The sequence below is a fragment of the Pestalotiopsis fici genome (assembly GCF_000516985.1).
Source record: "Pestalotiopsis fici W106-1 unplaced genomic scaffold PFICI_Scf_5, whole genome shotgun sequence".
Classification (NCBI taxonomy): domain Eukaryota; kingdom Fungi; phylum Ascomycota; class Sordariomycetes; order Amphisphaeriales; family Sporocadaceae; genus Pestalotiopsis; species Pestalotiopsis fici.
The window spans coordinates 1,119,374-1,141,905 of NW_006917095.1; the positions used below are offsets into that span (position 1 = coordinate 1,119,374).

Consider the following 22,532-nt stretch of genomic DNA (forward strand, 5'->3'; position numbering starts at 1 on the left):
CCTCTTTCCCGCTCTCTTACAAGCGAGCTGGGAAATTCTCTCGAAGCACTAGAACAGTGAGAGAACAGCGTCTTACATGGGAGGAAGGGAGCAAGGGGGATGGGGGGGAATCCTCTCCGTGGATCCTCACTCTTGGTTTATGATCATCCCCTTGCGGGCACTGGGAACAACTAAAATGAAACACGCAGAACAACGATCCATGACTCGGTAGCGCAAGAAAAACGAACAATACTAGCTATTTTTTGCCGTCTTGGTCCCATATGTCGATGCTAATGCAATAGGTAGAAAGTTGGTTGAGAGAGCGACAGAGCGGCCCTGCGGCTCTTGTACGAATCAACCATGCCGCTTGAGGCGCATCTGGTGCTCGCATATTGCTTGGCCTGCATCCAATCGCGCAAGCTGTGCGCCATATGGTTCACCGAAAACAAAGCAAAGCACCATAGCCCATCCAGCTCGATATTGTCTTTGTTTATTTCAGGGTCTACAAACACTAGATTCTATGAAGCGGTTACCCAACCCCGCTCAGCAGTGATCCTCTTTGAATGTGCTGTGTTTTTCTTCTTCCATGCCTTGCAGCATCGTTGGAACGTATGACATGGGGTCGTCCCGCAATGAACCCTTCTCCAGAGATTTTGTCCACGGGAAGACGCGGGAGCCACAATGAGATCTGACATGATGTTATGCCTGCCTGAAAATCTCAGCTGATGATGGCTCGTCATTATTAGCTCGTCAAGCCCGTATTATACGATCCAAAAAAAATTGTGGGTTGGTATTTCCTTACCACGACCATCAGACCATTGGCTCTGCACTATTGCGACTCTGTGGGATGAGATGTCAATCTAGTTCTGCACGTACATGGCCAGAGGGGCCCAATTCATGACGATCCATCAGTTGTGGCAAATCTTATATTCATGGTCGATATATTCAACTTTGAAGGCTTTGAAGGACAGCACATCGAGAGTACATGGATTATTCTCGTAGCCAGAGACAGTATATCAAGGTATAGTTACTTGTCGGTCGACAATTGTCTCAATTCTCCCTGGGAGAAGATGGCTGAACTAAAATCAAATATAAAGTACAATCAACATGATTGGGTGAATCCATCTAGATGGTGCCCGTTGAGGTCATGCCTGTAGTCAAGCGGCTTCTCATTTGGAGTCATCGTATCAACACTGAGCCTCTATTCTCTTTCTCATATTCTAGAACGAATCTGCAACACAATTTTATGTAATCATGATGGACTATGACCACTCCCTGACTTCTTCTGGGTGATGAAAGTCTACCTACGCCTTACAATGACAGTCTCTCCAGGAGTTGCCCTTGGTGTTGGCCTTCTCGAGCTTCCCATATCCTCCCTAAGAATACAATGTACATATTGATGATTGCCACGCGCCTTATTAGCGGTGTCCCTGTCGACTATCCCTCTTGTATGAATAATCATTGTGTAAGAAAGTCATTCAATCGGATTCTCTCATCTCCGGAGCCACAGCTAGGTCTGGTGCATGCGACATCATGTAATCATTTTGAATAATCATGTCATCATCAAGTTATAATATGATTTCCGCTATGTTTAAGTCTATCATACTTTCATCTCGCCATGAACGCCTTCGCCGTGCCTCAAATTCATACAGTATGAATTTGTAAATCGTAAGAAAATGAAGCCGAAAAGCAGACCATCTCCTTTGATATCAAACGCTGAACGCCGAGAAATCTATTCGCTTTGTTGTATTTATATTGTATTTCTTTTCTTGCTTGTGTCATGCGCTCGGGACTGAGAGCGTGATGAACCCTGATCACTTTGCGTTTCCTAAATGGTCAAACCTAGAATTCTGGCGGCTTTTTCGTTGTTACCATATTCTGTACCTCGCAAGGGTGGACTATCGGGTATGATGAGCTGCTGGCCCTCCGAGTCGAGGATCTCCGTCGGATGGGGCCATTCGCCGGTCATTAAGGTGCGGCGCTTCTTCTTGATATTGCCTTGACTAATTTGTTTCGAGCCCAGATCGGGTCGCGCGCCAGACGATTTTGTTCTTGGTCGCCCGTCTGCGCTCAGTGACGAGCCTGCTCCAAGAGGCGATCTGGCGTACGGCACCACTGGAACAAGAAGATTATCGTCTTCGGCAGTCTTGGCGCGACTTCGACCATTGGTCGGTATCGTAGGGGCAAAAGACCGTTTCTGGAGTTCAGGCTCAGGCTCAGACTCGAGGCCCGGTGTGGCCAAGCCACTCTCTGGGACTCTGGGGGCCGACTTTTCGTTGGTTGTGAGACCCTTCGTGGTTGCAAAAGCAGAAGATCGCGTGTGGTAAGGATCTCTTGAGAGGAAGCCGTCTTCGATGGGATGGACCATGACGGATTGGTGATGGATCGTCAGTATAGAGTTGGTGGGTACGTTAACCCAGTTTTCTGTGCATATGTTAGTATAAAGTATAACATTGGAATTATATATGCAATAGGAAGACATGAAACTCACCTCGTTCAAAAGTGAGAGGTTCGCTGGCGACAAGCACGATATCGGCGCCCTTGTCGCGCCGCTGCATCTGGTAATCGTGACCGCTCGACGAGTTTGGCGTTGGTGTTGATTTGCTCTCCCATTGTGTTCCAGACGAGTAGTACAAACTGGCGGCCTCGTCTGTTTTACTGCTCACGTATCTGGTGCATATGACACTGTGTCCATCGGTGACGGCAAAGTTGAGCAAGCTTCTGGTGTCAATGTTCTCACTCTGAATGAGACTTTCGGGGATGCTTGTGGTAAGCTCATTGATCTCTTCAATGGTCTGCAGGAGCGCCTTTCGCAGTGTGGCGGGACTGAAGCCTTCGGCAGGCGACGAACTCGGATCAACACCCAATCTCTCCAGACGATCCAAGAATAGGGCAAAAGCCCATTCACTGTCGGTGCCACCCTGGACGGAGAGATACCACTTGTCGTGAAGCTTCTCGCCCAGTCTGCGCTTGATGTATTTCCAACCTCCGAGGCCGCCATTATGCATCCACATGAGACTGCCGTGGGTGAAGGGATGGCAATTATCCTCGCTCAACGAACCCTCGGTGGTAGCCCGGACATGTGCGAATATGAGTCGGGAGGCTGTCTTCGTAGCCAGTCGGTGTAGGTTGGTGCAATTCCAAGCGGGAATGATGGATGTAAATAAACAGGGAGCTTCGCCGAGCTTTGGGTCGGTATACCAACCAATGCCGAACCCATCAGCATTGTTCTGGCCTCTTCTCGTGTCCTATGTCACGTATGAGCTGTCAGCTGTGTGTACAATCGATCGAGGCCGGTGCGGAGCAGGTCATGCTTACAAGTCGCAAACGAGAATCAAAGGACTGCTTGAGAATTGAATGAGTCGGGTCGAGAATGAGCTTGGAGAGCAGAATCTCGTCGCTGCCCCGGTATAACTATAAGTTGCCGAGGAGTGGTCAGTATAATGGTCTGGCAAGCCAACAAGGAACGAGCACGCGACCAGATAGGATGACTCACGAGAAAGCGACACATGGCGATGGGCTGGAGTTGGTAGATTATCTTCTACCTGGAACAAAAGGTAGAAAGAAGGAGAAAAGTACCAGGATGTGATACTATCGTGACAATATCGAGGGGTCGACTAAAGTCGCCATAGATCTAGCTCGCAGGGAAGAGAAAGGGGGACCGCGAGCAAGTTTGGTAGGACGTATTTGGTGTTTTCGTCTGTCGATCAAGGGGATGAGGATCCAAGCAAACAAATGGGGTTTCGGTGGTTTATTGTATATTGTCTTCTGTTTGGTTTTGGGTTTTTAGGTTTCTTTGAATAGTGTTTTTGTGCTGTTTCGCGTGTGCGTTTTTCTTTTTTTGCCCGCAGCGCCGTTTGATGTCGACTCAGAAGTTTGGCTATTTTAGATGGTCTGACGACAGCGCTGAATTTGGGCGCGCAGCGAGCAGCAAGCAGCTTTTGTTTGGCGAGTGCCTGCCTTGTTTAGCGTATGCACGATTGAACCGGCCAGATTTCGGAGAGCGGGATGAGAGCCAAGGGACAGCTGAGAGGAGCTGCGACCCAGCAAGGCTGACTGACGACAATCGGCCAAACTATGACGTGATTGGTTGAGATCGGACACTGAGACCCTGGGAAATGGCGAGTGGGGCCCAACTGTCATTGCCGGGATCGCTCCCCGCCCCCAAAGTTCATCTAAACTACGTATCACTAGGCACTAGGTACGTACCTAGCTGGCGACTTATGTAGCCTAGGTTAGGTATGTAGTCTGGTAAAGAAATTTTGTCTCTTCTTATGGGTGTTGAAGACTATCTACATGTTCCGCTCGACATACTACTGCGCTAAGCAAAACTTAAAACACAATGCACAACTTCTGGGCTGCCGCTGCGGGCAACGTGGGTATACGGGTGGATGCCAGTTGGCATGTTCTGTACTACCAGGCAGTACCTAGGTGATATGACTGAAATTACCAGGATGAGTATAAGAAGCAACAGATCAAGTACGATTTCAAATGTCGGTGGACTGGGATTACAAACCATCCAGGATGACTCAAGAAACTTATTGAAATACTTGATACATGCTTGATTCAATACATTATTGAAAAGAGAAATTCGAAGCGACCATATATCCCTTGTAGGTGTTTTTAGGTTTTCCATCTCCACCTCAACACGTTTGTGTGTAACATTTGCTGCACATTATTTGCGAAATTTGAGTTTTTGGCGCGACCGTTACACGGCAAAGGAAGCAGAGTTGATTAGATGGGCAACGCAAAGCCACGTGGAAGTCCAGGAACAGGCACATGTTGAAGAACTAGGTTGCGTTGTGGCACCAAGCTGAAAAAGTCGAGTCGTTGTGTTGCTCTGCTCAACCAACAGCCAGATGGACTATCATTCTTCAGTCTATACATATTCTTCATAGGAGTAGACTTATACTGTGTTCGGTCTTTGGAGCCTCCCGCCTCGCTCACTATTTCTCCGTTCCAAAGGACTGGCGAATAGCTGCACTTAGTCGCTGTATTGCTACCTTCATAGTCTCCTCCTCTGCACTGGCAAACGTGATGCGGAAGAATATCTCCTGAAGTGGCTTCTGTGAATCAACCCGGAACCATGAGCCCCGAGCACAAAGTACACCGTTTGCAATAGCATGGTCAAATATCTTCTCTTCCAGCTCTATTGCTGTCGACTCGATGGTGTTTGAGCACTTTTGGTGTTGCACCTTGATCCATATCTGTAACATGTCTTAGCTCGAGCTGGCTATGAAATGCGCCACCGAATACTGTTATGATTTCACCCAGACAACAAACCAGGGTGGAATCATACTGGGAAAAGATATGAGACCCCCCATCAGAGAGACGACTGAAGTAACCAACAGTCACTATAGAAAGGAATGTTGGAAAGAAATTATAGGACTTACAAACATTCCTGCCTGTGGAACATCCCAAGTGACAATGTCTCGAGGCAAAAACTCCTCACAGGCATTCAACAGCACATCGCGCCGTCTCTGGTAGTGCTTGCTCATCTGACAAAGCCATTTCATATATCCGTCGTGGCCCCAAGTCTCATCCAGCAATTTCCACAACATGAGCTGCGAGAAGCCTCCAGGTCCCTGATTCGCAACTTCAGCATGGGCGAGGAAACGCTCAATGACTTGTGCACTCGCTGTGACCCATCCGAGTCTTGCACCTGGTACTACGACTTTGGAAAACGAGTCCATGCGCAATACACGGCCGTCTGTGTCGAGACTCAGAAAAGTCGGCACCAGATTCTCGAAGTACTTTTGCGCACTTTTGTCGTCGTCATCGATCCCGCGGCCGTCGAACTGATCTTGCATTTGCAGAAAGTAGTAGGGGTCATCTTCGATAATGAAGATATCATGCTCTTGGCAAACCGCATACACGGCTTGGCGACGCTCCAGGCTCATGGTTGTCCCTGTCGGGTTCTGCCCCGTGGGAATCGTGTACAGGACGTGAGGTTTTCTCGCACCACGAGTCTTTGCATCCCAGTTTCTCAACATTTGGTCCATGGAGTCAGGCAAGAGACCTTCTGCGTCCATTTTTACGCCAAACATCTTGATGCCTTGTGGTGCAATTGTCTCAATGGCTGTGGAAAACGAATATTCTTCCATCAGGATGGAGTCGCCTCGCTCACGGTCACACAACAAACGAATAGCCTGTTCGAGGGCGCCCGTGTTTCCGACAGTCTGGCAGGCCCGCCAATCTGCATATGGGGGATTGAACAGCATCTCGGTATGCTCCGTGATCCATCGAAGCATCTGTGGCGATCCCATTGGCTGCCCATAGTTGAGGGCAAGCGAAAGATCATATTCGGAGGCACCTATCCTGCTGTCGTGCTTGGAGATTGTTACATCATGATCTGGGGCACACGAGTCTGTAGATGGATCTGGAATACGCAAAGAGATCTCTGAAAAAGGAAAGTATTCGCTAGATGGAAGCCCACCTCCAAGCGATACTAGTCCGGGAGTCTTGAGGTGCTTTGCCGCCGCTTGCTTTAACACGGAATGAGTACGCAGACTGCTCTCTGCACTAAAATGCGCTGTTTTTGCAAAAGTAAGCAGGTATTTTATCATCAAATCGCGTATCAGTGTACATACCGCTAAAGTCTTTTGCCAAAGGCTTAGTGGAAGTCTGTGATATGTTAGTCAGACATAAAGGACTTCCCTGGGGATGGCGTACATTGGTTTTGAACATATCACTATCCGAGTATGCAGCAAATCCGACAGACATGCGTCCATCCTGGACTCTTTTTGCCTGGATTCTGGCCAATAAAGCTTCGTAAGACTCCATTGTTATAGGCACACGGTTCGTGGGTAATGGTAAACGCAATATCAGGCAAGTTTACAGTGAATTTACATGAGCATCTAAATAGGTATGATATATCCATTGCTATTTGTAGCGACTTCGGCCGATGAGTCGAAAGACTAATAATCACATCAGCAAATCCATTCTCAATCTCTCTGCAGTATACCGCGCAACTTGACTCACCGGGGTAGATATGGATGTACCCACTTACGACTACACCCGCCACGCCCTACGCCCTTACACAACGCCCTTACGCCCTACGCCCTAAACATGGTGCCTTGCGCTCTGAACCCAGAAACCCTGATGAGAACTTATCAATGGAGCCAACGAGGCAAGTCACCAGCTCAATTCAACGCAAGCCGATTAATATTGACCCTGCCAAAATGGCACTTTTGACTTTGATGCTGTGCCGACCTCGGGCCTAATCGAGCAACATGGGCATATAGTCATGGCAAGCTCCCTTCAATATCTCTATCCTTGAATGACAGGTCGTGAAAGGTGTCATGGAGACTTGAATGGTTGATCTTGTCTACGGAATCGCCTCTATCGTGAATGCTCTTGCGTCGTAGTCAATGAATAGTGACCATGAAGTCGGTTTCACAAGACAACTTTTCCATACTGAGCCACTACAAACTCCAATTCAATTACAGTCTTGATCAACCATAACTGAATTGCTACAGAGTCCGCGAACTTGGATCACGTGAAGCATGATGACTGTTTATGATATAGATTTCATTAGTACTTGGGTACTTGTTTTAATTCAATCCACTTATTAGTATACGGAATAGGTAATTCATAGTGCTGCTATCATTAGACTTTTATCTAGTCTCATAAGCAGAGACCCCACCACACATGCGGTTCCGTCTGCTGCCGATATCGCGGGGTGGTTTTATCTGACTTCATACGATTCCTTGTCTGCTGGGCGTGTACTTCGTACATGGACTGAAGAATCGCTGAAGCAAATTGAGAGCCGTCTAAAAGTAAACATGGAGAGCTCGCACGGTCAGTTGAAAGCCACATACCCACCCCTATCACAAGGTGGGACTCTCTAACGCCCAATGTGAATAGACCTTGGCTATTCCGAAGCAGATTTGCTCAACTCACTGCAGACAACATCGCTCGGCTACCACTCCAGCATCACTACAGAGGAGCTTGAGAACCTGCAAAACTTGCTCGTAGATGAAAATGTGCTTCCGACTGAGCATGATGTGCAATACAACAGCCTGTCAGACTATCCAAGTCAACCGCTGGAGATGATAGCGCCGTGGCAGGCACACGCTCCTCTCGTCGAATCTCAAGCGATTCCTGTCCCGGCGCTGGCCTCCAACCAGACCTTGCCGCGCCGGAGAAGCCGGTATCTACGCAATGGAAGTGCACGCAATGCATCTAGCGAGCCAGTCACTCCTGCTCAATCGAGCCTCAACCCGATGCAGCGATGGCAGGAATCTCCGCCAGAAACCGAGGGCGCTTCCTTACTCGCCATTGCCGGGGCCTTGAGAAATAGTCCCCGGCACACCAGGTCTGCAGAAAGGTTGAAAACCAAGAGATGGAGTGTAGCAACTTCAGATACAAGCCTCGACAGTGCCGACACGGGCTGCTCTTCCCAGTCTATTGCCTCATCTAGGTCAACTACATCACGGAGAGAAAAGCCAAGATCGAGGCATGCATCGAGGGCACGAACAACACTCAACCGGTCCAAATCCGGTGCCCAAAACGGTCGCATATTCCAGTGCACCTTTTGTTGCGACACATTCAAGAACAAGTATGACTGGTCCCGGCACGAAAAGTCCTTGCATCTCTCGGTCGAGAGATGGATTTGCACACCATTCGGGGGCGCTATTGTGTCGCCATTGACTGGCCAGAACCACTGCGTGTACTGCAACCTGCCTGATGTGTCCCAGGAGCATCTTGTGAAAACACATGCACATGGCAGTTGTGAAGGCGAAAACCAGGTACGAGAATTTGGTCGGAGAGATCATCTCGTCCAACACCTGAGGCAAATCCACAAGATAGATGCAGCCCCGGCATGCATTGACGACTGGAAGGTTGACGCTCCTCCCATTGCCTGCCGCTGCGGTTTTTGCAACACACAGTTAAACAGCTGGAAAGAGCGGGCGGATCATCTCGCCCGTCATTTTCGGGATGGGTCAACCATGGACGACTGGCAAGGAGATCACGGGTTCGAAAAGCCAATCGCCTCACAGGTGAACAATGCGATACCCCCATATCTGATCGGAGCGGAATCCCGCAGTCTGGTGCCATTCTCTGCCACATCCTCCCGTACCAAAGATCATTTGCACCAAATTATGAAATCTCATGATGAATGGGCAGCCGAGCTGGGAGGGGGTGAGAGCCATCAGTCGAACCCGATACCAAATCAGGAACAAGTTGACGAGACCGGGGCTCAGCAATCTGAATCTGCGGTATCCAAGAATTTTGTGCATTTCCTCACGTCAGGGCTCGCACGATTTGCTCGTCAACAAATGAGCCTCGGCGTTGTTCCATCAGATGAAATGTTTCAGAATGAATCGAGACGACTGGTGTACGGCAGCCAGGATGGATGGGATCAAACCATTGCCGACAACAATCAGTGGCTTTCTACATTCAGATCCACACATTTGGGGCCCAATGATGATAGCCAAGGTTCTGGGCATGGGAATATGACTTGAATAATATTTTATCATCCCGTCTCTAGTATGCTATAAATACGTTCTTGAGTGCGAGGGGTTATGATTATGATATCATTCAGGTATTCATATATAGTGTGCCATAGCATGGCCTCTATGCTATCCGAGAGTGTCTTCTCTAGCCCGTCTTTCAAACAATTGGTTATAATAATGGTAAAGCCCCATAACGCCAAACGCCACGCCTGTCTTTTTTCTTTCTCCAGCTGGATTTGCCTTGTACATGACAATCCTCTGAACGCTCCCGAAAAATAATCAATTTCGCCAAAAAGTAGCTTGTCGACTGACGGAAAACCACTTTTCATTACTCTGGCTCCTTCGCAATCTGTCGCCTTCCTGGAAAGACTCGATCAGTCTCTCAAGGGGCTGACTGGACTGACGTCTCCAACCTCGCCGTCGTAATCTTCGTGTGGCGCACCGAGGGGCTTCATCATGGTCTCCTCGAGCCAGCGCGCATAGCACTGGAACCCGCCAGTGCTTCCCGACACCACGGCAGACCGGCAGCCCCGCACATCCTCGAGCAGCTCGAGCACCTCGCGCCCGGCACAGCGGTAATCGGCCTGCCAGACCTCGACCTCCAGGTGCTCGAGGCCGCTGAGCGACTCGGCGGCCGCCGCCCGCGTGAAGCCCGGCTTGATGTCCAGACGTACCCGGAGGACGGCGCGGCGCACCAGCGAGGCCATGGCGGACGAGACCACGGGGCTGTAGTCCTCGCGCAGCCGTGGGAACGACGTGAGGAGCGACGGGTGTGCTAGAAAGGTGTTGAGGCGGTAGAGCATCTCGTGCGCTTCCCAGTGGGTTTGCCGGCATACGGACAGGATTTGCGGATACACCTTGGGGTTGGATGGATGGCTGTGGCCGGCTGTGTTAATGGGGTCGACTAGGAAGAGGAGGTAGGTGTAGATTTCCCATCTCATCTCGAGGGGAAGAGATAGGAATCCTATCCGGGGCCGGTGTGTGTCATGTTGGACGAGTGATTTGGTCTCACTATTATCGTCCATGGTGTATGTAAGAATTTGAGATACAAGGACTGCAAGAACGTTGGGTAATCTGATTGATGTTGTGCTTGTTGTGTCTTACTGGAGGCGTGATATAGGATATCGCCGTGTTCAGTATAGGTGGAAATATGGTAATCGATAGCAGTGTCTTTGGGTAATAAAATGGACGAGAACAACAAGACAACTTCAGACATGGCAAATACTCTATAATTATATCTTCTTTGGATAAAGTGGGACATACGGGTGTCTACGGTGTGTTGTTGTAGAATATCAGCAGAATGTGGTGTGACATTTCCTCAGTCGCGCCGATAAGAAGTGGGATCTCGAGGCGCCCAAAGCCCAGGTCTCCCGGTCTAGATTAAAGCAACTACGCAACGTTTCCGCTTGGGATTTCCGTTCAGGAACAGGGGAATAAGGCTAGAACAGACCGTTGCGAGACTTGAAATAAAAAGTAGAGAAAATAACTACCTACTTTCTAGTTGTTGTTGTTGATCTGAGCACTTGACTAGCAAAGTGCCGGTGATATCTTGGTGTCTTTTGTGCTTGAGCATTAAACCCGTACCTCGCCGAGTCATGGACGGCCATGTCTACATAGTTGACTTATGCTATGACCTATTCAGCCCAACCCGCCATCGGAGATCTAACTGATCCTGGGCAAGAGTACAGGGCGACGGCGAGGTTGCTTGGACTCTGTACTATTGCATTCTCAGATCGTGTTGGCAAATTGATGATTTCTTTTCTGCCGAGTCGGTTACACATGCTCGACTGTCCATCGACAGATGGTGTTCAAGGCGTTGTACAAGAAGATCAAGTCTAGCGACAAGACCCACCACCGCCCGTGGCCCACATATACTCACTCTCCTGGACCCCTGGACTTTCATGAGGCATCATATCATCATAGTCAGTCGATCCATTGTTGACCAGCACCCAGCTGCGAGCCGCCGCACTGCACTTTGCAAAGCAGCGTCGCATTGAAGTGCCCCTTGCAGGACGGCTCGCTCTTGAACTAGACGCGCTTTAAGGCGACCCAACAAGAAGATCATCGAGATTGGCTTTTTTTTAAGTCCCGAAGTTGGAAGCGAGACGAGACGAGACAAGCCTTTGTTGGGGGCTAAGAACGAGGTACCGAGACGATGTAAACCCGGAGCGCCTCTCCGGTAGCTGCCGCGCAGGTGGTTCAGAGGGCGCAGGGCTTGAACAGCCCATTCAATGACAGGCTTCTAGCGGGAACAAAGCTCTTTGCTTGTTCTTTTTTTTTTTTTTTCTTTTCCTTCCTACTTTCCTCCCTCTTATCTTATCGTAGACGTGATCTAGCGACTGAATCGCGCCTTGGCGACCCCTCGGATCCGGCGCCATGGGCCGCCAGAAGATCGTTAAACTCTAAGTCTCTCAGCCGACGACTCAAGTCGCCTTCCACGAGGTCATTTCCCCATCGCCAAAAGGGTGGTCTTCTGGTCGTCTTTGTCATACGGAGGCATTTCCCCGGTCGCCAGCCAATTCATGTCGTCGCGCTGACCAAAAAAACAACAAGACCTGGGATATCAATCCGCTTCTTGAATGTCAGCAAATCCGTTACAGCACGGCGCAATTGATTCGACGGCGACAGCGACACCAACAGCCATCATCCCGTCAGACCCGCAACAACCCGATACCTGTGTGGGACTTCTTCAACAACGTACATTATGCAGTTTCTCGTCTTTCTCTCGGGCGTCTTCGGCTGGGTCTACACCTTCTGCTGGTCCGCCTCATTCTATAGTCAACCGCTTCTGAGCTATCGGAGAAAGTCCACCTCTGGGACGACTGTAGACTTTCCGTTGATCAACACATTTGGTACACACATACCTATTGCCCCTTTCCCATGCGCCCGCTAGTAGTTCCCGGTACCTGCGCTTGGACGATCCTCTCGAGGTCGAGGCCATTCGAGAGTAGATGCAGATCATGTACAAACACTTTGCTAACAAGTCAATCGCTTTCTAGGCTTTTGCGCATATCTGACCTCCAATTTGGCATTCTACTACTCCCCCGTGATTCGACATCAATATGCGCTCCGCCATGGCGAGGGCCATGTGCCGACCGTCGCGTTCAATGACGTTATCTTCGCACTACACGCCGTGATTGTCTGCACCATCACGACGTCGCAATATATGCTGCCGTCCCTTTGGGGCTTTGAGCGCGCACCAGGTACCAGGCCATCTCGCCTGATCCTCGGTGTGGCTACGGGCTCCTTGCTGACGGTCGCCGGTATGATTGCCCTGGTGGCCGGACAGGACCCGTCTTCTGCGGCAGACCCGCGGCACTCCTGGGCCTGGCTCGATGTCGTCTACGCCATCTCGTACGTCAAGCTCTTTGTGACGCTCATCAAGTACGCGCCGCAGCTGTACTATAATGCGCAGAACCAGAGTACCAAGGGCTGGAGCATCTGGCAGATCCTGCTCGATTTTGCCGGCGGTATCCTCAGCATTGCCCAGCAGGGCATCGACTCGTACCTCCAGGGCGACTGGACCGGCATCACTGGCAACCCTGTCAAGTTTGCCCTTGGCAATGTGTCCATGCTGTACGATATTTGCTTCATGACGCAGCACTACGTCCTCTACCGCGGTAGCAACGGTGCCAAAGGGGAGAGAGAGGCTCTCCTTGAACGAGGTGAGGACGAGAGAAGATTAGATTAGACAAGCCAAGACTGTCAAGACAAAGTAAGGACCAAGAAATACATGGGTTTGAAAGCTTATTGTATAGTGTCTATTAGTGGCCTGGGTTAATCAGGTTACGATATGTCAATCTCTCAGCCAAAGGTGTTTGGTATGTGGAGTTATTCTTCAGAGTTATCGATCAACAAGATCGTGATCAAGAGATATCAATATCATTGAATAACGATAAAAACAATTTATACCTACTTGTCTCAGCGAATACACCAACCACGAGTGTACATGGATTTGTGTCAGTCAAAGCAGCCAATACCGACCAACCGGCGGCAAAGGAGGGATTTTAATGTATTGCTTTGGTCTGCAATATGCGGTGCCCGGATAAAGTCAACGGCAACAAGGACTTTCCCTAACAAGGCGGAACAATCGAACGCAATAACCAGCTCTTACGCGCCCGACAACACCTGTAGAGCATACTGGTTTTTCCATGTGGCGCAAAGCAAGTAGAGAGACATCATGTGTTACCAAGGCAACCAAACGCTGGCCAACAATGGCCTTTCACTTGCAGATAATCGAAACACCATGACTTCTACCGAGACAACAAAAGACATGCACGGTAATTTGTGTGTTCCCAGTGTCTCTCACCTCTGGTGTCAAGTCGGCAAATCCCCTCTGTTTCAATAGTAATAGACTTGTGTCTTGTGGTGGAAAAGTGGTCTACTTTTTTGTCCACTCACAAGACAAATTACAAAGAGATTTGAAAGAAAATAAAGGGATTCCCTGAACGATAATACCCCATACTCAACATGGGTAGTTGGCCCCGTCGAGTGATCCAACTAATGGCTTGGTATCGCGGGGTACCCTGTCAAGCATGTCAAGACGAGGCCAAATGACCAATTGCCGTCGACACAAGTCGTGGCACTTTAGCCCTGGACAGGTAGCATTTGCTCGGCCACGGCAGAATCCATCTAGGATGACACTTTTACTCTGGGCGCCGAATGAGGAGACTGACAACTAAAAGTACAGGTCAAAATGGGTTCCCGGTGATATTTGCCGAGACCTGCCAAGCGTTACCCTTCATCCTCGTGGAGGGATGTATTCTGGCAATCTTGGAGAAAAGAGGACAAACAGCCGCGGAGAGAAGTGGGTAGAATAAGCTTGTCGACAGAGTGACTGCAAGCAGCGCATAGACAGTTGACAGGCTCAGAGTAGGTAGGGGACGAGGAGCTCGAATGCGACACAACGTTTGTTCTAGGTAGTCCAGGCTCCTGCAGACACTTGGACTAACGAGATTCACAACCTTTTCCAAGCATTTGGAAACCGTGAATCGCGGCCAATCCAATCGAATCCCTGTGCCCCTTGCAGGCTTGCAGAGGGGACTTTCTTAAATACATACCTTGGAAGCTCTTCCTACTCGTCGCCGCATCATAACTTTGTTCCCTTTGGCAAACCCTTTTTCTTCTTCTTGTGCGCACCGCAACCCGTGACTTGGACAAACCGTTCATCTGTCTGAACGGTCCTTTCGATCACTGCGCAATCATGTCCGTCGAAAAGTCCGACTCGCCGGCAGAGGTTGAGGCTGCTGAAAAAAGTGATGACTCTGTCGAAGGACCATCATGGACCGAGGCCGAGGAGACTGCTCTACGGCACAAGCTCGATTGGCAAATCGTCCCGACCGTGACCATCCTATATCTTCTCTGCTTCCTTGATCGGTATGTCATTCTTGTTTCTTACTTCTCACTGGTTGTTGGTCGTTGTTCTTTCACAGGTCGTGATAGTCAAGTGATGAACTCGACAAGCAAGAAAGAAATTGAGAACCTGTACTAATTTTGACTCCTCTAGTGCCAACATTGGTAATGCTCGCATTCAGGGCATGGATAAGGAACTTGACCTGAGCGGCTACCGCTTCAACTGGGCTCTTTCGATCTTTTATATTGTCTACCTGTGCTTCGAGGTGCCTAGTAACATCATCTTGAAGAAGGTTGGCCCTCGTTACTTCATACCAGGTCTCGTCGTCGGTTTCGGCTTCATCTCCATGTGCACGGCATTCATCAAGACTTTTGAGCAACTGTGTGCAATGCGCGCCCTTCTGGGTATTTTTGAGGGCGGCGCCATGCCTGGCATCGCATTCTTTCTCAGCTCCTTCTACAAGCGCAAGGAGTTGTACTTTCGCGTCGGAATCTATGTCTCGGCCGCCTCGATGGCTGGTGCTTTTGGAGGTGAGATTATAGACGCACATAATCCATCCTTTTTTTTACCTGGTGACTGACAATAACCTCTAGGCCTCCTCGCTACTGGCTTGACTCGAATCCCGACTTGGGGAATCGCATCAACAAGGATCGGAACCTGGCGCAATATTTTCTTCTTTGAGGGCATCATCACCATGATTGCAGGCATTCTGGCGCCCATCATCCTCCCTCAGAGCCCATCCAGCTCCAAGCGCCTGACTCCCCGCGAGCAGTGGATCGCCGAGGAGCGTCTGCGCCGCGAACACCGGTCCGACTCCAACGAGAACGTCAAACCCAAGCACGTCAAGCGCGCTGTTCTCAACATTATGAACTACATTTGCGCCGGCGGCTTCTTCCTCATCAACGTCACGGTCCAGGGCGTCTCCGTCTTCATGCCGACGCTGCTGGCCGAGCTGGGCTGGACCTCGACCAAGGCCCAGCTGTACAGCGTTCCCCCCTATGTTCTGGCTTCGCTCGTTGCTATTGGCATTGCCTTTGTCAGCGACAAGACGGCCCGCCGCGGCATCTACCTTGCTGGCTTCACTCTGATTGGCATTGTCGGCTTCTCCATCCTGCGCTGGAGCGACAATGCCAACCTCAAGTACATGAGCATCTACTTTGTTACCATCGGTGCCTTTCCCGGTGGCCCTGGCTTCCTAGCCTGGGGTCTCAACAATTCGGCCGGTCCCGCTGTTCGCGCTGTCTCGGGTGGCTACATTGTCTCGATTGGCACTGCTGGCGGTATCTTGGCCGTCTGGGCATATCTCGCCCGCGACGGCCCCGACTTTCATATTGGCCATACCATCAATCTTGTCGCCCAGTTCCTTGTGCTGGGTCTGTCGCTTTCTGGAATCGCGTATTGCAAGTGGGAAAATCGGCTGCGGGCTCGGGGTGGTCGTGACTATAGACTGGAAGGGCTGACGGAGCAGGAACAGGCCGATCTTGGATACAGACATCCCGAGTTTAGATATATTGCTTGAGGTGTTTGTTGGGTAATCGGGGCCCCGAAATCTTTCGATATTGGAACAGCCGTGCGAGTAGGTACATAGTTTGTCATTGTTCATGAATGATTGTCTAGGGTATTTAGAAGTAATGATTTTAAGCAGAGTCTGCAACTCTTCTGGTATCACCGTACATAATCGTGACCGCGTAAACCAGCCTTTGGCTCGAAATGATATGCCCAAAGATTGCTACTCCATATACCGAGTTAATCCGTTGCTATCTATTCCTACCTCTTTAGCTCGGCAAGGGTCTTGAGCACTACATCAGCAAAAGGTCGACCATCCTCCCACATGCCATCATGCGTCCCCTCGAGGTCCTTGAGCACGAGCATTCGAACCTTGTCCTTCTCGAGCCGTCTCGCCATGCCGTCAATCTCGGGCTCATCAATGAGCTCATCCTGGGGGCCCCAACCCAAGACAACCAGCTCCCCAGCCTTCCAGCCCCTGCCGCCAAAGTCGCCCTGGAACCGCAGCGGCGAGACATGAGCCCATGTCTCGGGCCCGCCAAAGGCGCCCTCAAAGAGCTCCCCATACGCGGGGCCGAGCCTGTCCACCAGTCCCTGCAGATCGTAAATACCCTCGAGGCCGACAATGGCCCGGGGCAGCGCCGCGTCGGCCGGGGGTGCCGAGCCCCGCAGCGCCGTCGCGCCCATGAGCAGCTGCAGGGCCAGCGTGGCACCCGCCGAGTGGCCGACGAGCACATAATTGCTGCCAAAGCCGTACCGGCCCTGCAAAAAGGCCAGCGCCGACCACACGTCGCAAATGTGGTCCGGGTGCCGGGCGTTGCGGTACTCTTCCGCGGGCGTGGTGGCGGGGTCCTGGGGGAAGCTGGGGTGCGGGCTTAGCCGGTAGTCGACGGAAGCAAATCCCGCAAAGGCGGGAGACGAAGAGGTGGCGTCAATGGTAGGGCCAAAGGTCTTGTGGTCGATGCGAAAGTCCCTCCATGCGCCGCCATGAATGTAACTGAGTGAAAGCGTCAGAACGATGCGGCAGCAGTTGACTTGATGTGAGGGTGTTTACATGATCCAAGGCTCTTTGCTTTGCGACCCCGTGTCTGGCAATGTCCAGACGCCTACTCTCTGCAGCTCATGGTCTTTTCCATAACGGTGGGCCTCATAAGTTAGTGAGGACGACATGTTTTTGCCAACACGCCACGATCTATATATGCAAGAGATAATGTAGTGTACCAAATAAAGAAATAAGGAAAATATCGCAAGAATTTGATAGTTGACAGTCATGTGCCTATCCCTTTCCATTCGGTTCATGTATTTTTCTTCCAAAAACTGTTCGACTGAGTGACTTATGTCCTTGAAGTCCATGGATTCAAATTATCCACTCGGAGTTGTGCGGGGCTCAAATCGGCCGGAGCGGATCGGCCGCCACCAATCAGCGGAAGGACGGGATTCGGAAGCGGAAGTCGAGTTGATCCAAATAATGCCAACAGTACTCTGTATAGCTTTTTTCTTGTTTTCAGACCCTTTGTATTCATATAAAAGCCTGCTATGGTGTCAATCAGACTCTGGTAAGACGGTACTCGGCTGGAAAATCGGCGTGTCTGGCCTAAACTCATGCTGGCCTAAATAATCAGTTTGAGCATGTTGTGCGGACATGCCTTATTCTAAAGCCTATTTCGGATGAAAGCCTGGTTCATTGGAAATTACTTTGGCTACCTTTGTGGCCAGTTTGCGAGCTCAACCGGCCGAGAATGACCAGATAGTTCTCGCGATCCTGGCGTTTGCGCCGAGAGCTCGGAACGCGCCTGACCAGAAAGCTCTAAATAAGTGAGGGTGAAATCTGTCGATAAAAGGCCCTCAACATTCGAGTCAGACTTGGGTGGCGGATATATTTGTGAATTGCTGTTTGCGTCCCTTTTACGCTTCCATCTCAATGTATAATACGCCAAGACAAGGAGAATGATGAAGCCTGAGGTCCCTCCAATACCGATGCCCACAGCTACACTGGTCGGTATACGGTCTGTGGCGTCCTGAGATGAATCCCCACCGGTCGTGTTCGAGGTACTTGTAGGCAAAATGGTAGCGGTAGACACTGTTGGAGAGCCTGTCAAGTCTGACGATTTATGTACGAGCTGAAATAATGGCGCGTAGACGGTGTACTTGTCGATAACAGAGCTGGAGGTGATGAAATCGGTACCATCAGAAAGGCTCACGGTGGTACTAATGGTAGAAGGCAATGTCTTGTACATATATGCCACGCTAGTCGCTCCTTGGCCATTACAAATCCCCGTACGAATCGAGGTGGAACTCAATATAGCCAAGCAGGTTTGTATATTCGAGTCCCATGTATGAGTACAAGTAAATCCTCTTTGTCGATTCTGTCAGCATCACACGGACTCATTTTACTGTGCCTGAAGCTGAAAGACATACGTTGGACAGCATCCGACGGCGGTTTCTAGCAAAGACAAGCTGAATTGAAAGTCAAATGCTTGAGGATCAGCCTGCCCAGCGGTACTCGAACAGCTCGGCGTATATCCACTGGGGCATATAGTGCCTGGAGAGTAGAAACCCCAGCCAGCGAATGGTTGAGATGTTGATCGTGCATAGAAAGCGGTTGGTGGCCAGCACGCGGAATCGTCTATCTGGCTCTTGCGGCCGTCGCCATCGCATGTCTGAGCGAGCCAGCCGTATGTACAATTATCGCATTTGGAAATGACGTCGTTGCAATAGCTGGGCGCTACGAATGGGGTCGTTAGAGGCCCAAGATTGAACTGAGCGGGCTTTGCGTTCGTAGTTGTAGTCGCGGTGGCCATGTCGCTGGTAAATTTCTAGTTCATTGTGTGCATAAGCAAATAAATGGCGAGCCAAAAGACGCTTGGTACTAATGATGAGGATCTGTTGGTCCAGATATATTCGTTCCGTCGGTGACTGGAATACGTCCACTAGAAGAAGGCAGCCCTTTGGACAGCAGCAAGAAAAGTGCAGACTCACCCTCTCCCATGGAAATAGACACGCCAAAGAGGATTGGATCACTCAAAGAACAGGAGGATGTGGCTGCCAGGTCAGCTTACAGAAGAATATATAATCGAACAGCCACATTTCAAAAAGGAGGCCAAGCCCTGAAGAAAAAGAAAATAGACATTATGAAAAATAGGGCAATAAGCTGCGTTGGTAGTACATGATGTCTCGGGCAACATGTTCGTCGTACAGATCTTTGACTGGTACGACTCCCCAAACGGATGCGCATGTGTGCATTTGATGCAGTCTATTCTGCAAATACTCTATATGGTCATGGAGGAATCTGATTGGGGTTTCTCGTGCTTATCCCACCGCCCACCGCCCACCGCCCATACGTGGGAGGCTGCATCAGAAGACTACATCGATCAGTTCTGTCCGGCTGTCATAGCAGATCTTCTAGAAAATATGTAGTGGATGGTCATCAATCAAACTTGTCACAGAGGTTGATCGCTCTTTGCCACATCCCGAAGATGAGTCCAGGAAAGGTCATGAGCTCAGACTAGTCTCCATGTTGATATATACCGATCGTCTGATGGTTGCTTACGTACATGAGATTCATTGAGACAAGATAGAGGCAAGTTTGTTGTTAAGCCAACGATCACTCAGGAAGTAACGAAATGTACTTTTGATCAGCCAAGGTACCTCTGCTCATTGGGCGTCAGGCTGGTAGAAGAAGTAATTAGGATAGTTTCCGTGTACCACAAGAAACTTTGCTTTTGTCTACGGCCGGATGGAACACGAAAGTCTCAAAAGTCTTCAACAACAAAGGAGGCCACAGGTGTGAGGTGCGACTTCTATAAAGCAGATTAATAAGTCTGCGCGCAGTCAGTTCACAACTCCTAGCAGTTTCTCGTTTTCCCAAACCTGCTTGTTCACTTGTGTCTCCCCAATATGATTGACTTTTTGACGTTTTTTTTTTTTTTTTTTTTTTAACAACACCGTTCTCTTTCCTAGTCTTGATATTTCCTTTTGTTCATGTCACCGAAACGCAAAATCTTCAATGTGTTTGCGAGGAAATTCAATTATCAAACATGGTAACCAGGAGAGATGACAGAGTTGGCGCATACTGAAATAACAAAACCCCATCAGCCTTTCCAATGATTGCGACCGAGGTTTTACATGCAAATGGCATAAACCATGGGGGATGTGATGGAAATGTAGCGGCGGCGATCCGTGGAGTTTTCTCATGCGTGCGAGCGTTATGGTGGTCTATGGCTGCCATTTACTGACAAGGGGGGCATTTATGCTGTCGTGTGAAGGGAGCGATAGCACAAAGTATGGTGACGTGCTAGTAGTAGTCCTGGTAGGTAATAAATTCCGGACGCGTTGCTCCTCCGGTTTATCATCATATGCAGGATGCCCATAATTCGCCGATGCACAGGCATCGCGCTATAATTGGACGCTGGGCGATTCTAGAACATCTCTGTATATTAGCTGGCTTGCGAACCGAGGCAGGTCGTGATTGATGAGCTGACCGACCCTGACAGCCCCCGACTGCTGGGCCGCTGTCACAGTCGGCTACCAGAGTCACACCCCAATTCTGTCTTATCGCGCCGGTGCAACTGAATGCACTAATTCGGGCAACTTCTACAAAGGATATAGTCCAGTTGTTCTGGCATATCATCTGAATTACGCGAGCACAGCTGAAGGGTGAGGTCTTTAGCCGCATGTACACTAAGTAGTTAGTTAGTTAGTTTTGCTATTGTTCATCAGGTTTGCGTCGACAGCGCGTGTCGGAAAGGGTGCGCGCAGCACGGTTGTATTGTGTTTCATCGGTCGCGGGCTCTTAGTCTGATATCATCCCGTCATGGATTCATGCCGCATTTGACACTATGGATATACACTTGCCCTAATACCAGGTTCTAGGTAGAAGATCGGCGCTGTCATTCTCTACAAAGGCTCCATCAATTGCAACGAGAGAAGGGGTGGTGGATCGAGATACTACCTACCTATTACCCAGGTGCCTGCATGCATGTATGCATACCGACTTACATAGCTTAGCCGCGAGGTTTATTGAGTTTAGTGTGAAACACCAAGCTAACCTTTCTTCCCAAATCAGCCTGTCCCAGAGTTGAATCTCAGGATGAAGATGCCTGGCAAGCCACTGGAGTATGGGCTTGTTGTAGACCCTGGCTGGTGTCTGTCTCCAACGGACCACTCCTGGATATGGAACCCACCATTCGCCGACCTCGACGCCTCCCGGTGGCATATATTGCTCGCCAGTCCTGTTGGTGTTGAATCTCCGCATACTGTCACAGTCTAAGGTCTCGACGACGTGAACTGATGGGGCAGCTCTCCACAGCGGCAGCAAGGTTGCCAGCTACTCGATACCCGTTGCGGCATAGTCTTGGCTGTATTCCGTAATTCACCCCCACTGATGGATGGATACCTATTGTTGCGCTCAGACATATCAACTTTTTCAAGAGCTTGTTGTTATTCTCCTTCTTTTGGTCGACGTGATCAGTCCAGCCAAGAGAAGAAGGCTTGGCTCTACTCCAGTACGTATGTCGCCATGAGCTGCATTGGAAGAAAGACGCCTCCCGACTTGTCCTGATACCTACTACTCCTGAACGGCTGCCCAGTACCCCAGCACAATGCAATTGGTGTGGCAGTTCATATGCAAGGGCGCTCTCTTGCAAGGGGTTGGGGTAAGGGAGTAGATCCTTTTTAACATGATCTCTGCATGGGATTAGCACTTCCCGTCACATTGTACGGTAGCTCCCGAGTTCGCGAACGTGGGCCGACTCCCCGGTACCGACCAAAAGTGCCCTCTCCAAGCTTGTGTTCGAGAACCACGATCACGTCAAAGCTGGTACGGAGCACCCTCCATCCATTGCTAGGACCAGGGTAGATCGTGTGTCGCGGGTCGGGGTCGGGGGACACGAGTTAAGAACCTGTCAAGCATAAACAGGCAAAAATACGTCTCACACCGGCAGCGGAACTCTACCGAGTCCTGCGTTTTACGAATCTATGTACATGTCTTGGCGATAATGTTCATATTAGTGAACCCGTAGCCACAATGAATGGCAGGGTCATTTATTACGGCAACCCACAGGGGGCCAAGCGCTTTTCTGCCCAAATGTCTGTCTCCCCCTCCCCCCGGAGGGCTTGTTGTAATACATGGTAATAGTCATAACAAGAGAGCCTGCCCATATCGGCACCACCAGACCGAAGTCTGGGCTCGGCCACCCGTCATTGCCAAATGGTCTCTTCGGAAGCCGCGTTGTATC

The 22,532-nt window shown here is 50.1% G+C and overlaps 8 protein-coding genes across 8 annotated transcripts; 3 read left to right on the plus strand and 5 right to left on the minus strand.

The window, feature by feature from the left end:
- Positions 1–1,807: 1,807 nt before the first annotated feature.
- Positions 1,808–3,490, minus strand: PFICI_07656 (uncharacterized protein; the record flags this gene model as incomplete). Its single annotated transcript, XM_007836237.1, has 4 exons — positions 1,808–2,403; positions 2,471–3,227; positions 3,298–3,393; positions 3,476–3,490. The coding sequence occupies 4 exons, from the start codon at positions 3,488–3,490 to the stop codon at positions 1,808–1,810; spliced, it is 1,464 nt and encodes a 487-aa protein (XP_007834428.1).
- Positions 3,491–4,925: 1,435 nt separating this feature from the next.
- Positions 4,926–6,762, minus strand: PFICI_07657 (uncharacterized protein; the record flags this gene model as incomplete). The annotated part of the gene is made up of 4 exons (XM_007836238.1): positions 4,926–5,186; positions 5,373–6,511; positions 6,570–6,603; positions 6,652–6,762. 4 exons carry the CDS (start codon positions 6,760–6,762, stop codon positions 4,926–4,928), a joined length of 1,545 nt encoding a protein of 514 aa, XP_007834429.1.
- A 1,001-nt stretch (positions 6,763–7,763) lies between these two features.
- Positions 7,764–9,446, plus strand: PFICI_07658 (uncharacterized protein; the record flags this gene model as incomplete). The annotated part of the gene is made up of 2 exons (XM_007836239.1): positions 7,764–7,779; positions 7,846–9,446. 2 exons carry the CDS (start codon positions 7,764–7,766, stop codon positions 9,444–9,446), a joined length of 1,617 nt encoding a protein of 538 aa, XP_007834430.1.
- Positions 9,447–9,811: 365 nt separating this feature from the next.
- On the minus strand, positions 9,812–10,462 carry PFICI_07659 (uncharacterized protein; the record flags this gene model as incomplete). The annotated part of the gene is made up of 1 exon (XM_007836240.1): positions 9,812–10,462. The coding sequence occupies one exon, from the start codon at positions 10,460–10,462 to the stop codon at positions 9,812–9,814; it is 651 nt and encodes a 216-aa protein (XP_007834431.1).
- Positions 10,463–12,141: 1,679 nt separating this feature from the next.
- Positions 12,142–13,128, plus strand: PFICI_07660 (uncharacterized protein; the record flags this gene model as incomplete). The annotated part of the gene is made up of 2 exons (XM_007836241.1): positions 12,142–12,289; positions 12,437–13,128. The coding sequence occupies 2 exons, from the start codon at positions 12,142–12,144 to the stop codon at positions 13,126–13,128; spliced, it is 840 nt and encodes a 279-aa protein (XP_007834432.1).
- Positions 13,129–14,640: 1,512 nt separating this feature from the next.
- Positions 14,641–16,309, plus strand: PFICI_07661 (uncharacterized protein; the record flags this gene model as incomplete). The annotated part of the gene is made up of 3 exons (XM_007836242.1): positions 14,641–14,813; positions 14,944–15,320; positions 15,384–16,309. 3 exons carry the CDS (start codon positions 14,641–14,643, stop codon positions 16,307–16,309), a joined length of 1,476 nt encoding a protein of 491 aa, XP_007834433.1.
- Positions 16,310–16,557: 248 nt separating this feature from the next.
- Positions 16,558–17,466, minus strand: PFICI_07662 (uncharacterized protein; the record flags this gene model as incomplete). The annotated part of the gene is made up of 2 exons (XM_007836243.1): positions 16,558–17,293; positions 17,351–17,466. 2 exons carry the CDS (start codon positions 17,464–17,466, stop codon positions 16,558–16,560), a joined length of 852 nt encoding a protein of 283 aa, XP_007834434.1.
- A 530-nt stretch (positions 17,467–17,996) lies between these two features.
- PFICI_07663 (uncharacterized protein) lies at positions 17,997–19,097 on the minus strand (the record flags this gene model as incomplete). Its single annotated transcript, XM_007836244.1, has 2 exons — positions 17,997–18,651; positions 18,715–19,097. 2 exons carry the CDS (start codon positions 19,095–19,097, stop codon positions 17,997–17,999), a joined length of 1,038 nt encoding a protein of 345 aa, XP_007834435.1.
- Between the last annotated feature and the right edge of the window lie 3,435 nt (positions 19,098–22,532).